The sequence below is a fragment of the Mytilus edulis genome, chromosome 9, assembly GCF_963676685.1.
Source record: "Mytilus edulis chromosome 9, xbMytEdul2.2, whole genome shotgun sequence".
In the NCBI taxonomy this organism is placed as follows: domain Eukaryota; kingdom Metazoa; phylum Mollusca; class Bivalvia; order Mytilida; family Mytilidae; genus Mytilus; species Mytilus edulis.
In genome coordinates this window covers 32,544,029-32,561,397 of record NC_092352.1, presented here as the reverse complement: position 1 = coordinate 32,561,397, position 17,369 = coordinate 32,544,029, and the positions used below count along the sequence as shown (strand labels likewise).

The window sequence follows — 17,369 nt, the reverse complement described above, 5'->3', positions numbered from 1 at the left end:
AAAAAGTTGCTCAGAAATCTTTGCTTTGCTTTATTCTTAATCCTTAGTCAATTTGAAGTCTTAAACATCCTATCTGAGCATAATGTGACTTATATTACAAATTTCACAGCTCAATTTAAACTGACTGTAATGTATGACTTTGATAGAAAATACTTGAAAATTTCATTTTGGATTACAGGAACATAAACTTTCAATATCAAGATCAGTTTTGTTGATCTTTTTCTTGTTTGTTCTACTTCTTAAAAGACCTTCCACAATTTTTACAATGGGTTAAGTAAAAAATTCAGGGTATTGAAGAGTCAAGGAATATTGACCCCCCTTTTTTACACCTGGTGTAAGTAATGGGACTATTAAATGATCAAAAGTGCAGTCATGGTCATTTAACTGTTTTTTTTTCTATCAGTTGATACAACTTAAGGCATAAAACTTTCATTTGAGATAATAAATGGGATATTTGTGAGTTTTTGCAATGTTTACATCAGGCTGTGTTATCTGCCAAATACATGCTATGACGCAATGATATAAGGGATAAAAATCAAATAATTTCATTAAATCTTGATGACAAGAACTTTTTTTGGTGGTAAAATAACCATGTTTTAATGTTAATACCACAGAAACATATTGCTGTGCATTTATAACAATTTGGGACATTTTTTTATGTGAAAGCATATTGTCAGGGTGGGAAAAGCTAAAAATAGCACAAATTCAGGTCTAAGGCTCTAAATTTGCAATATGTGACTTTTTGCCCCCAAAAAGATTGAAATGTGACTACTATCACTTCATATGATCAGTTAAGTAAAAAAAATCAATTGTTTTCTGAATTTGGGGTTTCACCGCATTTCCCTTAAAGGTGTCAGACCACCAATTAAAAATCCCTATCTGTTCAACCAAATTTTGCAATTTTCACAGCTTTCTAAATATTTTACCTTAAGTTTAACTTCAAGGAAACCAGGTATATCCTGAATTGTACATGTATCACCTTCCTACATGCCAATTTTCAACCAATGTTTAAAGTCTTGTAACAAATTTCTGATTTTGAAAAGACAGGTACTACCAAAATAACTCCCGGTTTTCTGGAAATCTTAAATTAGTGTACTATGTAGCGCATTAATCCTGAATTTTTAATGCAAACTCATAGACAAGTGAATTTTGGCTCAAAATGGTCTAAATATATTTCCCTTTCACCAAAAGTTTCATTTCTGCAAATTTGTTGATTAGTTTAAGTAAACAATGACATCAAAAGCACTATTTTGTGTCAAAGTAGGACTACTTTTACATACGTTCTAAATTGGAGGGAGTAATTGGTGGTCTGACACCTAAAGAGCCAAAAAAGTTGCTCAGAAATCTTTGCTTTGCTTTATTCTTAATCCTTAGTCAATTTGAAGTCTTAAACATCCTATCTGAGCATAATGTGACTTATATTACAAATTTCACAGCTCAATTTAAACTGACTGTAATGTATGACTTTGATAGAAAATACTTGAAAATTTCATTTTGGATTACAGGAACATAAACTTTCAATATCAAGATCAGTTTTGTTGATTTTTTTCTTGTTTGTTCTACTTCTTAAAAGACCTTCCACAATTTTTACAATGGGTTAAGTAAAAAATTCAGGGTATTGAAGAGTCAAGGAATATTGACCCCCCTTTTTTACACCTGGTGTAAGTAATGGGACTATTAAATGATCAAAAGTGCAGTCATGGTCATTTAACTGTTTTTTTTTCTATCAGTTGATACAACTTAAGGCATAAAACTTTCATTTGAGATAATAAATGGGATATTTGTGAGTTTTTGCAATGTTTACATCAGGCTGTGTTATCTGCCAAATACATGCTATGACGCAATGATATAAGGGATAAAAATCAAATAATTTCATTAAATCTTGATGACAAGAACTTTTTTTGGTGGTAAAATAACCATGTTTTAATGTTAATACCACAGAAACATATTGCTGTGCATTTATAACAATTTGGGACATTTTTTTATGTGAAAGCATATTGTCAGGGTGGGAAAAGCTAAAAATAGCACAAATTCAGGTCTAAGGCTCTAAATTTGCAATATGTGACTTTTTGCCCCCAAAAAGATTGAAATGTGACTACTATCACTTCATATGATCAGTTAAGTAAAAAAAATCAATTGTTTTCTGAATTTGGGGTTTCACCGCATTTCCCTTAAAGGTGTCAGACCACCAATTAAAAATCCCTATCTGTTCAACCAAATTTTGCAATTTTCACAGCTTTCTAAATATTTTACCTTAAGTTTAACTTCAAGGAAACCAGGTATATCCTGAATTGTACATGTATCACCTTCCTACATGCCAATTTTCAACCAATGTTTAAAGTCTTGTAACAAATTTCTGATTTTGAAAAGACAGGTACTACCAAAATAACTCCCGGTTTTCTGGAAATCTTAAATTAGTGTACTATGTAGCGCATTAATCCTGAATTTTTAATGCAAACTCATAGACAAGTGAATTTTGGCTCAAAATGGTCTAAATATATTTCCCTTTCACCAAAAGTTTCATTTCTGCAAATTTGTTGATTAGTTTAAGTAAACAATGACATCAAAAGCACTATTTTGTGTCAAAGTAGGACTACTTTTACATACGTTCTAAATTGGAGGGAGTAATTGGTGGTCTGACACCTAAAGAGCCAAAAAAGTTGCTCAGAAATCTTTGCTTTGCTTTATTCTTAATCCTTAGTCAATTTGAAGTCAGAAACATCCTATCTGAGCATAATGTGACTTATATTACAAATTTCACAGCTCAATTTAAACTGACTGTAATGTATGACTTTGATAGAAAATACTTGAAAATTTCATTTTGGATTACAGGAACATAAACTTTCAATATCAAGATCAGTTTTGTTGATTTTTTTCTTGTTTGTTCTACTTCTTAAAAGACCTTCCACAATTTTTACAATGGGTTAAGTAAAAAATTCAGGGTATTGAAGAGTCAAGGAATATTGACCCCCCTTTTTTACACCTGGTGTAAGTAATGGGACTATTAAATGATCAAAAGTGCAGTCATGGTCATTTAACTGTTTTTTTTTCTATCAGTTGATACAACTTAAGGCATAAAACTTTCATTTGAGATAATAAATGGGATATTTGTGAGTTTTTGCAATGTTTACATCAGGCTGTGTTATCTGCCAAATACATGCTATGACGCAATGATATAAGGGATAAAAATCAAATAATTTCATTAAATCTTGATGACAAGAACTTTTTTTGGTGGTAAAATAACCATGTTTTAATGTTAATACCACAGAAACATATTGCTGTGCATTTATAACAATTTGGGACATTTTTTTATGTGAAAGCATATTGTCAGGGTGGGAAAAGCTAAAAATAGCACAAATTCAGGTCTAAGGCTCTAAATTTGCAATATGTGACTTTTTGCCCCCAAAAAGATTGAAATGTGACTACTATCACTTCATATGATCAGTTAAGTAAAAAAAATCAATTGTTTTCTGAATTTGGGGTTTCACCGCATTTCCCTTAAAGAGCCAAAAAAGTTGCTCAGAAATCTTTGCTTTGCTTTATTCTTAATCCTTAGTCAATTTGAAGTCAGAAACATCCTATCTGAGCATAATGTGACTTATATTACAAATTTCACAGCTCAATTTAAACTGACTGTAATGTATGACTTTGATAGAAAATACTTGAAAATTTCATTTTGGATTACAGGAACATAAACTTTCAATATCAAGATCAGTTTTGTTGATTTTTTTCTTGTTTGTTCTACTTCTTAAAAGACCTTCCACAATTTTTACAATGGGTTAAGTAAAAAATTCAGGGTATTGAAGAGTCAAGGAATATTGACCCCCCTTTTTTACACCTGGTGTAAGTAATGGGACTATTAAATGATCAAAAGTGCAGTCATGGTCATTTAACTGTTTTTTTTTCTATCAGTTGATACAACTTAAGGCATAAAACTTTCATTTGAGATAATAAATGGGATATTTGTGAGTTTTTGCAATGTTTACATCAGGCTGTGTTATCTGCCAAATACATGCTATGACGCAATGATATAAGGGATAAAAATCAAATAATTTCATTAAATCTTGATGACAAGAACTTTTTTTGGTGGTAAAATAACCATGTTTTAATGTTAATACCACAGAAACATATTGCTGTGCATTTATAACAATTTGGGACATTTTTTTATGTGAAAGCATATTGTCAGGGTGGGAAAAGCTAAAAATAGCACAAATTCAGGTCTAAGGCTCTAAATTTGCAATATGTGACTTTTTGCCCCCAAAAAGATTGAAATGTGACTACTATCACTTCATATGATCAGTTAAGTAAAAAAAATCAATTGTTTTCTGAATTTGGGGTTTCACCGCATTTCCCTTAAAGGTGTCAGACCACCAATTAAAAATCCCTATCTGTTCAACCAAATTTTGCAATTTTCACAGCTTTCTAAATATTTTACCTTAAGTTTAACTTCAAGGAAACCAGGTATATCCTGAATTGTACATGTATCACCTTCCTACATGCCAATTTTCAACCAATGTTTAAAGTCTTGTAACAAATTTCTGATTTTGAAAAGACAGGTACTACCAAAATAACTCCCGGTTTTCTGGAAATCTTAAATTAGTGTACTATGTAGCGCATTAATCCTGAATTTTTAATGCAAACTCATAGACAAGTGAATTTTGGCTCAAAATGGTCTAAATATATTTCCCTTTCACCAAAAGTTTCATTTCTGCAAATTTGTTGATTAGTTTAAGTAAACAATGACATCAAAAGCACTATTTTGTGTCAAAGTAGGACTACTTTTACATACGTTCTAAATTGGAGGGAGTAATTGGTGGTCTGACACCTAAAGAGCCAAAAAAGTTGCTCAGAAATCTTTGCTTTGCTTTATTCTTAATCCTTAGTCAATTTGAAGTCAGAAACATCCTATCTGAGCATAATGTGACTTATATTACAAATTTCACAGCTCAATTTAAACTGACTGTAATGTATGACTTTGATAGAAAATACTTGAAAATTTCATTTTGGATTACAGGAACATAAACTTTCAATATCAAGATCAGTTTTGTTGATTTTTTTCTTGTTTGTTCTACTTCTTAAAAGACCTTCCACAATTTTTACAATGGGTTAAGTAAAAAATTCAGGGTATTGAAGAGTCAAGGAATATTGACCCCCCTTTTTTACACCTGGTGTAAGTAATGGGACTATTAAATGATCAAAAGTGCAGTCATGGTCATTTAACTGGTTTTTTTTCTATCAGTTGATACAACTTAAGGCATAAAACTTTCATTTGAGATAATAAATGGGATATTTGTGAGTTTTTGCAATGTTTACATCAGGCTGTGTTATCTGCCAAATACATGCTATGACGCAATGATATAAGGGATAAAAATCAAATAATTTCATTAAATCTTGATGACAAGAACTTTTTTTGGTGGTAAAATAACCATGTTTTAATGTTAATACCACAGAAACATATTGCTGTGCATTTATAACAATTTGGGACATTTTTTTATGTGAAAGCATATTGTCAGGGTGGGAAAAGCTAAAAATAGCACAAATTCAGGTCTAAGGCTCTAAATTTGCAATATGTGACTTTTTGCCCCCAAAAAGATTGAAATGTGACTACTATCACTTCATATGATCAGTTAAGTAAAAAAAATCAATTGTTTTCTGAATTTGGGGTTTCACCGCATTTCCCTTAAAGAGCCAAAAAAGTTGCTCAGAAATCTTTGCTTTGCTTTATTCTTAATCCTTAGTCAATTTGAAGTCAGAAACATCCTATCTGAGCATAATGTGACTTATATTACAAATTTCACAGCTCAATTTAAACTGACTGTAATGTATGACTTTGATAGAAAATACTTGAAAATTTCATTTTGGATTACAGGAACATAAACTTTCAATATCAAGATCAGTTTTGTTGATTTTTTTCTTGTTTGTTCTACTTCTTAAAAGACCTTCCACAATTTTTACAATGGGTTAAGTAAAAAATTCAGGGTATTGAAGAGTCAAGGAATATTGACCCCCCTTTTTTACACCTGGTGTAAGTAATGGGACTATTAAATGATCAAAAGTGCAGTCATGGTCATTTAACTGTTTTTTTTTTCTATCAGTTGATACAACTTAAGGCATAAAACTTTCATTTGAGATAATAAATGGGATATTTGTGAGTTTTTGCAATGTTTACATCAGGCTGTGTTATCTGCCAAATACATGCTATGACGCAATGATATAAGGGATAAAAATCAAATAATTTCATTAAATCTTGATGACAAGAACTTTTTTTGGTGGTAAAATAACCATGTTTTAATGTTAATACCACAGAAACATATTGCTGTGCATTTATAACAATTTGGGACATTTTTTTATGTGAAAGCATATTGTCAGGGTGGGAAAAGCTAAAAATAGCACAAATTCAGGTCTAAGGCTCTAAATTTGCAATATGTGACTTTTTGCCCCCAAAAAGATTGAAATGTGACTACTATCACTTCATATGATCAGTTAAGTAAAAAAAATCAATTGTTTTCTGAATTTGGGGTTTCACCGCATTTCCCTTAAAGAGCCAAAAAAGTTGCTCAGAAATCTTTGCTTTGCTTTATTCTTAATCCTTAGTCAATTTGAAGTCTTAAACATCCTATCTGAGCATAATGTGACTTATATTACAAATTTCACAGCTCAATTTAAACTGACTGTAATGTATGACTTTGATAGAAAATACTTGAAAATTTCATTTTGGATTACAGGAACATAAACTTTCAATATCAAGATCAGTTTTGTTGATTTTTTTCTTGTTTGTTCTACTTCTTAAAAGACCTTCCACAATTTTTACAATGGGTTAAGTAAAAAATTCAGGGTATTGAAGAGTCAAGGAATATTGACCCCCCTTTTTTACACCTGGTGTAAGTAATGGGACTATTAAATGATCAAAAGTGCAGTCATGGTCATTTAACTGTTTTTTTTTCTATCAGTTGATACAACTTAAGGCATAAAACTTTCATTTGAGATAATAAATGGGATATTTGTGAGTTTTTGCAATGTTTACATCAGGCTGTGTTATCTGCCAAATACATGCTATGACGCAATGATATAAGGGATAAAAATCAAATAATTTCATTAAATCTTGATGACAAGAACTTTTTTTGGTGGTAAAATAACCATGTTTTAATGTTAATACCACAGAAACATATTGCTGTGCATTTATAACAATTTGGGACATTTTTTTATGTGAAAGCATATTGTCAGGGTGGGAAAAGCTAAAAATAGCACAAATTCAGGTCTAAGGCTCTAAATTTGCAATATGTGACTTTTTGCCCCCAAAAAGATTGAAATGTGACTACTATCACTTCATATGATCAGTTAAGTAAAAAAAATCAATTGTTTTCTGAATTTGGGGTTTCACCGCATTTCCCTTAAAGAGCCAAAAAAGTTGCTCAGAAATCTTTGCTTTGCTTTATTCTTAATCCTTAGTCAATTTGAAGTCAGAAACATCCTATCTGAGCATAATGTGACTTATATTACAAATTTCACAGCTCAATTTAAACTGACTGTAATGTATGACTTTGATAGAAAATACTTGAAAATTTCATTTTGGATTACAGGAACATAAACTTTCAATATCAAGATCAGTTTTGTTGATTTTTTTCTTGTTTGTTCTACTTCTTAAAAGACCTTCCACAATTTTTACAATGGGTTAAGTAAAAAATTCAGGGTATTGAAGAGTCAAGGAATATTGACCCCCCTTTTTTACACCTGGTGTAAGTAATGGGACTATTAAATGATCAGAAGTGCAGTCATGGTCATTTAACTGTTTTTTTTTCTATCAGTTGATACAACTTAAGGCATAAAACTTTCATTTGAGATAATAAATGGGATATTTGTGAGTTTTTGCAATGTTTACATCAGGCTGTGTTATCTGCCAAATACATGCTATGACGCAATGATATAAGGGATAAAAATCAAATAATTTCATTAAATCTTGATGACAAGAACTTTTTTTGGTGGTAAAATAACCATGTTTTAATGTTAATACCACAGAAACATATTGCTGTGCATTTATAACAATTTGGGACATTTTTTTATGTGAAAGCATATTGTCAGGGTGGGAAAAGCTAAAAATAGCACAAATTCAGGTCTAAGGCTCTAAATTTGCAATATGTGACTTTTTGCCCCAAAAAAGATTGAAATGTGACTACTATCACTTCATATGATCAGTTAAGTAAAAAAAATCAATTGTTTTCTGAATTTGGGGTTTCACCGCATTTCCCTTAAAGGTGTCAGACCACCAATTAAAAATCCCTATCTGTTCAACCAAATTTTGCAATTTTCACAGCTTTCTAAATATTTTACCTTAAGTTTAACTTCAAGGAAACCAGGTATATCCTGAATTGTACATGTATCACCTTCCTACATGCCAATTTTCAACCAATGTTTAAAGTCTTGTAACAAATTTCTGATTTTGAAAAGACAGGTACTACCAAAATAACTCCCGGTTTTCTGGAAATCTTAAATTAGTGTACTATGTAGCGCATTAATCCTGAATTTTTAATGCAAACTCATAGACAAGTGAATTTTGGCTCAAAATGGTCTAAATATATTTCCCTTTCACCAAAAGTTTCATTTCTGCAAATTTGTTGATTAGTTTAAGTAAACAATGACATCAAAAGCACTATTTTGTGTCAAAGTAGGACTACTTTTACATACGTTCTAAATTGGAGGGAGTAATTGGTGGTCTGACACCTTTTTTCTCGTTTTTCTCCTAAAATAACTCAATCTGAATAATCATATGAATGGATGACAAATGCGACTTTGCACTGTACCTATAGGACACAGAGGCATGATGATTTTATTTTTACAATTTATTGTGGAAAGAAGAGAAGCGACACCAAAAATGAGGTCTTCTCGTTTAATAGTATAGATATAGATATATAAGATAACGAAATGTAGTATGACTGCCAATGAAAAAACTATCCAGCGAAGTTAAAATGAAGTGGATGTAAGCAATTATAGGCAACCGTACGAGAAACCTCCATACTGTATATTTCAGATTTAAAAAGCCTTGAAGGAGAATTTGAAACATGCAATAAAGAAAACTAAGTTTGCCCTAATGATCCCTAATCACAATTTTGTATGCTAAGAAATGCAAATCAACTTTTTCACAGCAATGTCAAGCGTTGAATAACAGTACTTATATACCTTATATTATGCTAAAGCAATGTTGTTGCTAATGCAATAAAGATTCATTCATTCAGTACTAATTCATGTTAATAATTGAATTGTGGAATTATCTTTGAAAGTAAGAATAGAGTATGCCATCTTTGTGACTGACTCAACTGACATTGGTGACGAATACCACTACATTATGACTTGCGGAGCACTTAAAACAGATAGAACAAAATTGTTATCTGACTATTTTTGGAAAATTCCAAACACATACAAATTCTATGTTTTATTCAACTGTACAAATACTGTACAATTAGAAAAAGTGTAAATTCATTAAAATTATTAATTTGAAAGTATGTCCTCCTAGTTAAACTATGTAACTTACATGTATTATTTCACACATGCATGTATTTATTCTATTTATGTGTATATATATGTGTACCATTCTCTGTAACTTTGTATTTAGTTTTATAAGAATAAAAGATTCAATATGTACAGTATGACATAATTAAAGGATATAATAATAACGTACATTTTTTTGTCGTATATGAATAAGATCAAAAAAAAAAAAAATACCCAACACATTACTCGAAAAATTGTAAGAAGTTAAAATTATAAAGATGATTTACTTGAAAAATGGAACACCATAAGATAAGATAAGACATCAATTATCTGAACAACTTAGAAAACATTTTATAAGCTCTCTGAATTGGTTTTATATATCAAACAAGAAAGAAAGAAGGGCAAGAAAAAGGGGGTCCCTGCCGCAAGCAACTCACGGTGCACTGGACGACAGGAATGTCTATTTACAAACTACTAAACGGTAAGCAAATCTTTTAACAACTCATTAAAAACAAGACATTAAAAAATTCAAATATTTCTGATATATTCTCCTCAAAATATTCTCATTCTCACCAAGCATTGAGAACTTGATAGAAAAGTACCGTGAGAAAATGTGTAGGTGTGAAGGGTAGAAAAAAGTTTAGAGGCTGTGGTCCTTGTTCAAACATGATTCGACGAACTAGTCTTATTCTATTCATAAGTAACGTTCAGAATTAATACTAGTAATACACAAAACTTACGGTAGTATTGTACTTGTTTATAAATTCAAATTTCCCACTTTAACATTTTTATTTAGGTAAAAATCCGATGCATACAGAATGATGTCAAGGTAGCTATAAAGGTAAATTTATAAAGTTTGATACCGGGAAAATATGATTGTGTTTGATTCAGGTATTTACCTCGCTGTAAGTTCCAGGTACTAGATCATAGCTTTGATCGCCAGCCATGGTTTGAGTACATTTAAAAACAACCGAAAATCTTCTAGTAGCCTGATTGTTATATTTCTCATACACATATTGATATTGCCTAGTGAGGCTTGTTTAGGGGGGGTATCAATATCCCATATCCCATTAACTTTTTATCCCAATATCCCGTATCCCTATAATGTTTACCCCTAATATCCCAATAAATATTTTTTACAAATATCCCATATCCCTAAAACTATTTTGAAATATCCCAAAAAATCATTATAAATTCATTCCCAAGCCCATTTTTTCCCTCATCATCACAACGTCAACAATTTTGACTGGGAAAACAAACTGTGTTAAAGGAAATTTACAGTGCATACTTCCAGTGTTAAATAAGAATATATATGTCCAAAAGATGAAGTGTTCCATCGTAGAGCCTTGTATAACAATCTCTTTTTATGTGATCTTAAACAATAAATTTAATGTAAGGGGTCTAATTTCAGACTTTTTTTTTAATTGTTCAAACCGTGATGCATATGACTGTAAAATTTCATTTTGATAGCATTATTCTTTCATTGATAAGAAACTTCATCCTACACGTTAACCTATGTTGGGAAGAACAGAAGGACTCAATCCTGTCTCTTGTCCGAGATTGCTCTGACATCCAACGGCTGTTTTGCCAGACAAGTTGAGACTGTGGGACGTCAGAGCACGTCCATATCAAACAAAAAGTGGATATTTAACATGCAAGTTCAATAACTCAAAATTTATCACAGGAAAGCTTTCTGCTAATGTACCTACATTACACTTTAACTGTTGCAATATTTTTACAGCAGGCAAAATTTGCACAGCCCTTGCTTTGCAAAGAAACAACACAACATTTGACTCTGTGATCTTGAAATTTATGAATTACATAGATCCCAATATTTTTGTTACTTTTTTTAATTTCCTTCCTCACAACACCAGTAATAGAAAGAAAATATATAGAGATTAATACATGGCCTTTTCCATATCAGCCTGGGTATCATCCCGAGACCCCCATATCAGCCCGAGACGGAGTCGAGGTGCTGATATGGGTCGAGGGATGATACCCATGCTGATATGGAAAAGGCCATGTATTAATCGCTTTATCATATACTTCCGACAATAGTTTTATGTAAGGCAAATAAACTAATGTAATAACTAAAACAGTCAAACATTTTATAAAGAAAATTAAAATTATGAATCAAATATACTATAGTTGTCCAACAACAGCATTATACTCCTTATATATTTATGGTAACATTTCCTATAGAGGCATTTTGAAACATTGAAAATTTGGAAGAGTTTTACGATCATTACTACTCCATGTTTGTTGTACTATAAAATGATTCATAATTGTCAATGGAATTTGTTAGCAAGTATTAAACTATCCCCACAAAAGTTCCCGTAAATTTTGACGTCGTCATAAAAAACATCTGACGTCACAATGGAAAAGTAAACAACCGATACCGGAAACACCGGAAGTAACTTGCACGAGAGGCACTGATATGGGTTTTTTGCACGAGAGGCACTTGATATGGGTTATCAGCCCGGGTGGGAAGATATGGCTTGTGCACTTCCGCCCATTACACATATGCAAAAGCTATCATATTAATGCTAAGTATATGATAAATTAATTTACATTGATTATTTAGTAATTATTCGTTATTAACATAGTTTATACGGCGAAATATCTACTTTTTGATATGGGACGTACTCTGACGTCCCTCGGCCCCAGCTTGTCTGGCAAAACAGAGCAATCTGTGAAACGTGGAGACCTCTGAAGATCCTCGCCACGTAAAAAACAAGAGGTAAAACACTAGAAAATATCCTGTAATCATATAAAGCATCAAAACAAATAAAAACATTGACAACAATAAGGCTTAACTCATCAGATGGATACATCTAACAAAAATCTATGATTATTTTAAGAAAATTATCAATGTGTATAAGCATATAATATATAAAAAAAAAAAAAAGATGTGGTATGATTGCCAATTGCCAAGAGACCATGTGACACAGAAATTAACAACTATAGGTCACCGTACGACCTTCAACAATGAACAAAGCTCATACCGCATAGTTAGCTATAAAAGGTCCTGAAATGACAAATGTAGAACAATTCAAACGAGAAAACTAACGGCCTAATTTATGTATAAAAAAATGAACAAAAAACAAATATGTAACGCAGCAACAAACGACAACCACTGAATTAAAGACTCCTTACTTTGGACAGGCACATACATACAGAATGTGGCGAGGTTAAACATGTTAGCGGAATCCCAACCCTCCCCTTAACCTGGGACAGTGGTGTAACAGTACAACATAAGAACGAACTATACAAATCAGTTGAAAAAGGCTTAACTCATCAGATGGATACAAATAGAAATACATCTAACAAAAACAGAGAGTGGACGTGACCGAGTACTTGTACATCCCATAAAAAAAAAGACACTCAGTACAGATCTGAGAGTACTCGCAGTTACTGACAGCTAGTTCAAAGCCAATTACAACTAATAAAAAGTAATGCATCTGAGACTTAATTATCAATCATTACACATCCAGCATCCAATGGCACGGTAAACAACATCTCCGTAAAAATGAGGATGTGCTATCCCGTTGGAAATAAGTTTTCTACAGGTAGAACCAAACTTCAAAACCAAATCTAGAATTTAGTAAAGATTTTAAGTGATTTGTGGTAACGAAATTCCTGACTTAATAATTACCAGTAATACATATATTTCGTTCATTAAAATCCAAAACGTTACAACAGACAGTCACGGGCAAAGCGGAGGAGTTGTGATATACAAACACCGTAAGATAGTGCCAAAGGAACATCACCATCTAAAAAAGGAAAATTAACAATAAGGAACGAGGTATGGAAAGCAAAACAAATACTTTTAAAATTATCAGTACACATGAGCATATAAATATCGAAAATAGATCAATACTTTTCGCTTGGGTTTGGATGACTTTTAAATAAAACGACCATAAACCCAATTAAAATCAACAAAGCACTAAAATGACCTTTAATATTAAACTTTTTTGGGCAATTTTATCAAGGACTATCAAGTGAGATGTAAATATTTCTGTACTTGACTTTCAAATTCCACATATTTTTTTTTTCATGTTAAAAGTTCAATATCCTTATAAATGCATCAATATCCCATATCCCATTTACTTTTAGGACAAATATCCCATATCCCTAAAATTAAAATGGCAAATATCCCGTATCCCAATATACCCTATACAAGCCTCCCTAGTGTTTTACAATTTTTGAAAAAAATTCTTTAGGCAGTTTGAAAATCACTGACTAGGAGGCTGACTTGAAACACGCTTTTTTTTTTAGAAATAACAACATAGCAGCTGTTCCCAGGATAAGAACAACTAACCATGGGCTACACTCATTCAGATAAGCAGGAGCCAAACTCTGGAACGAACTGCCAAATAAGATGAGGGAAGGAATGTCATTGGGTCAGTTTAAAAGTTTGGTTGGTAATTTGGAGGGCAGTTCGTGTCAGTGTTCCTCCTGCAGACCTCAATGATCTGTAGATCAGTTTATTTATTTATCTTGTATACTCTGGCTTTTAAATTATAAGGCATAATTTTTTATTTGTGTTCTTAATGCTTGAATTACTTTTAGTACTTTATAATAGCAATTGCATGAATGTTAGTTTATTTGTATTTTATGTTTGCTTATATATCTTATATGCTTTAATTGTGCTTATTAATTGCTGTGCTTGATAACATTATTTACTTTGCATGATGTGCTTTATGTTTTATGTGTTTTATGTATTGTGCTCGTCTTATATGAATGTCGGATACAAGCTCTACAAAGCTTATGTTGTATTGTTATATGTATAACCGACTTTAAATAAATCTTTTGTGCTTTATGCTTATGCTAGACACGGTGACCATGTTGCATGCTCAATCTAAACCAGGGGTTTAACGAAGTGTACATACAATGGCATCAATGAACATCGTGAATCGCATTCCAACAGAAAATAAGCTCGCTGAATTTTTTTAGCGCGTGACGTCACTATTTGATATTCACTGTTAAAATATATATGGAAAGAAAAATATCCCTTCCTAACGTTCTTTTTGAGATATTCCTGATTGAAAGTTGCTTGATTCATGTAAATTAATCAATCATTTTTCAACTTTCCGAAAAAAAAAATAAAACAAATTTCAAAGGAAAAGAGGAAAAGAGATGTTTTCACGCATTTTTTTGTATAAACTGTTTCAAATGTATAGACCTTTCAGTTAGTCCTTACAACAAGCCTAGGTACTTGGGGACAGGGCAATTTTTTATTACTCTCCCCTTTCCCCCCTCGAAAATCCGTGTTGTTTGTTTTCTTATTAATTTCAGTTCTTTTCGCGTTTTACTGTATAATATGAACATAGATAAACTATAAATAACTTGTATTTGATTTTTACTATCAGTTCAAAGTTTACTATCCACAGCGGGCACTGATGGAGAATGTATTAAATTTTAATTTAGTACATGTATGCAGGTAACCATGAAATATTTCAATGTCACTTTCTAAATCATACCGTCTATGACTTGCCATTTTAGGAAGAGACACAATTTCGACCTCTTCAACCATTTTAAGTTAGGAAGCACGGTTTAAATCCACAGAAAATCGGAACAAAATTTTACTGCAGAATCAAAATGAAAATAAATCCTTTACATCGGATGAATATAATAACTTTATTAATGATGCAACATGGATAAAATGGATATATTTAAATGGCCAAAACTTAAATCAATGCAATGACTTTTTTGACTTCATGGCTGTATTTTCATAGACTAAAGATGATGTCACTGGCTTGACACCTATGATCATTGATCAGATTTGAGACATATGTATCAGTCTTAGTATTTTCGAATTCATTACACAAATTTATTTCAATAGGTAATCAAATTTTATACATCAGTTATTAAAGATCTTGTGAGTAACCTTGCAGTGTAACCAATGTAACATTTGCTTCAATGTAACCATGCAGTGTAACCAATATAACCATTGCTTCAATGTAACCATGCAGTGTAACCAATATAACAATTGCTTCAATGTAACCATGCAGTGTAACCAATATAACCATTGCTTCAATGAGGACAACACCACAAGATACCAATGTTCAAATGTCATATCTAGTATTGATAAGTGGAGTGATAAATATGTATCCGTGACACGAATTTGTGTGCTGGTCAAAATTAAACTGCGTAGTGATTTGTATACAACAGTTTTTATTCTATTTTTGCTGACTGATATTAAAATTGTCAGACGGAAATTAAAGACGAGGGATATGGTGTATGGGTCGTGTTGTACAATGCAGCCGATAAAAGGGAAGCAATTTTACTCCTTCAGAAAGGACTTATCAGGAAAAAGATCAAAAAGTGCGGAAGAAATTATCATTCGCGCCAGATGGATCTATCGATCCATTACAATGTTTCGGGAAAGAAAATTCTGCTCAACAGTCGGATATTCATGTCAAAAGATTCAAAAGAACATTTAATGGGACTACCCAAGCTGCTTGGTCTGACTTTTTGCGGTATTACGAGAACATTGCTAGACTGAACGACTGGACAGACAAAAGAAAACGAATGGTTACTTACTACATTAAGAGGTCAATCAGAAGCTTATAATTATGTGCATAGATTACCGGATAGTGATATTACGACCTGGAACTCTCTTTTGCAGAAAATGAAACTTCGCTTTGGGAACTCTAATATGAAGGAATTGTATCTAGTAGAAGCAAAGTTGAGAACACGTTAATCAGTAGAAACTTTTAGGGACCTATAGAGCAATGCATTGAAGACCTGTACAGACGAGCATATCCTGCTAGTTCAGACACGGTTCAGGAAAATAGTATAAAGACTTTCATTGATGCTTATGGTGAATCAGAAGAGTTAAGATTATCAAAGAAAAAAAGAGGGACGAAAGATACCAGAGGGACAGTCAAACTCATAAATCGAAAATAAACTGACAACGCCATGGCTTAAAATGAAAAAGACAAACAGATAAACAATAGAACACATGACACAACATATAAAACTAAAGAATCGGCAACACGAACCCCACCGAAAACTGGGGGTGATCTCAGGTTCTGCAGAAGGGTAAGCAGATCCTGCTCTACATTTGGCACCCGTCGTGTTGCTCATGTTATAACAAATCCGGTAAATAGTATGATTCGGTAGGTCACATTCATGAAAGGGAAGGGGATTGTAGTTACGACGTCAGGAACATATCCGATATCAACTGTACTATTTCATAACGTCAACCAACTCGTAAAATTTACGAAGGGATTATTTCAACTTCACCATTTGAAACTCTTGGTTTAATAGCTTCCTTAATTTGTGGGCAGCAACCCTCTATCAAGAAAATCATGATAGGAAATACAAGAACGGGAATATCGTTTCAATTCGGAGATATATACCCCGTATGCAGGTGCTGCTGGAATGTTGCAACTTAGAAATGGAAAGTTCACAATAGGAAAGCTGAAATCAACTCTTTTGTCTTAAAAGTTTTGTTTTCATCCGACCCTCATTGTCAATTTCTAGATGTAAGTCAAGATATGAGGCCGACTTAACTGTATCTGTTGTATCCTTTGTCTGTAGCTCGATTGGATAGATGCGTTCAACATAGTCACCAAATTTTCAATTATTTAGTGAGAGACGACCACCTATATAGCGGATAGTAAAGTTAAAGGATATTGCTAACTTCTTATCTTTCTTTCTCAGACGTCCTGGATCCAAAACTTTACAAGATGCTGTGACGAGTGCTATGGAGGAATAATGCATCGGGCTTAGTGAAATAATTCGATGAAAAAGACTGTGTATTCCGTTGAAACTAAAAACAATATTCAAGGAGAAAAATCGAAAACTCAGCAAAAAGAGGACGACGTGTTCCAAATACCTCAAATCACCACAAAGAAGCAAAGGTTGGAGATAGTGTA

General features: G+C 32.3%; 1 protein-coding gene across 2 annotated transcripts in view; it reads right to left on the bottom strand.

Annotated features, from left to right (window-relative positions):
- Positions 1-14,401, bottom strand: part of LOC139488168 (uncharacterized) — a 45,362-nt gene extending 30,961 nt beyond the window's left edge. The window contains exon 1 of one of the 2 annotated variants that reach the window (XM_071273602.1): positions 14,376-14,401. In XM_071273602.1, coding sequence (XP_071129703.1) covers positions 14,376-14,393 — 18 coding nt within the window. In that variant the 5' untranslated portion in view covers positions 14,394-14,401. Of the gene's footprint in view, positions 1-10,223; positions 10,314-14,375 lie in introns of those variants that run through there. The other variant, XM_071273603.1, reaches the window with a different exon arrangement.
- Positions 14,402-17,369: the final 2,968 nt, after the last annotated feature.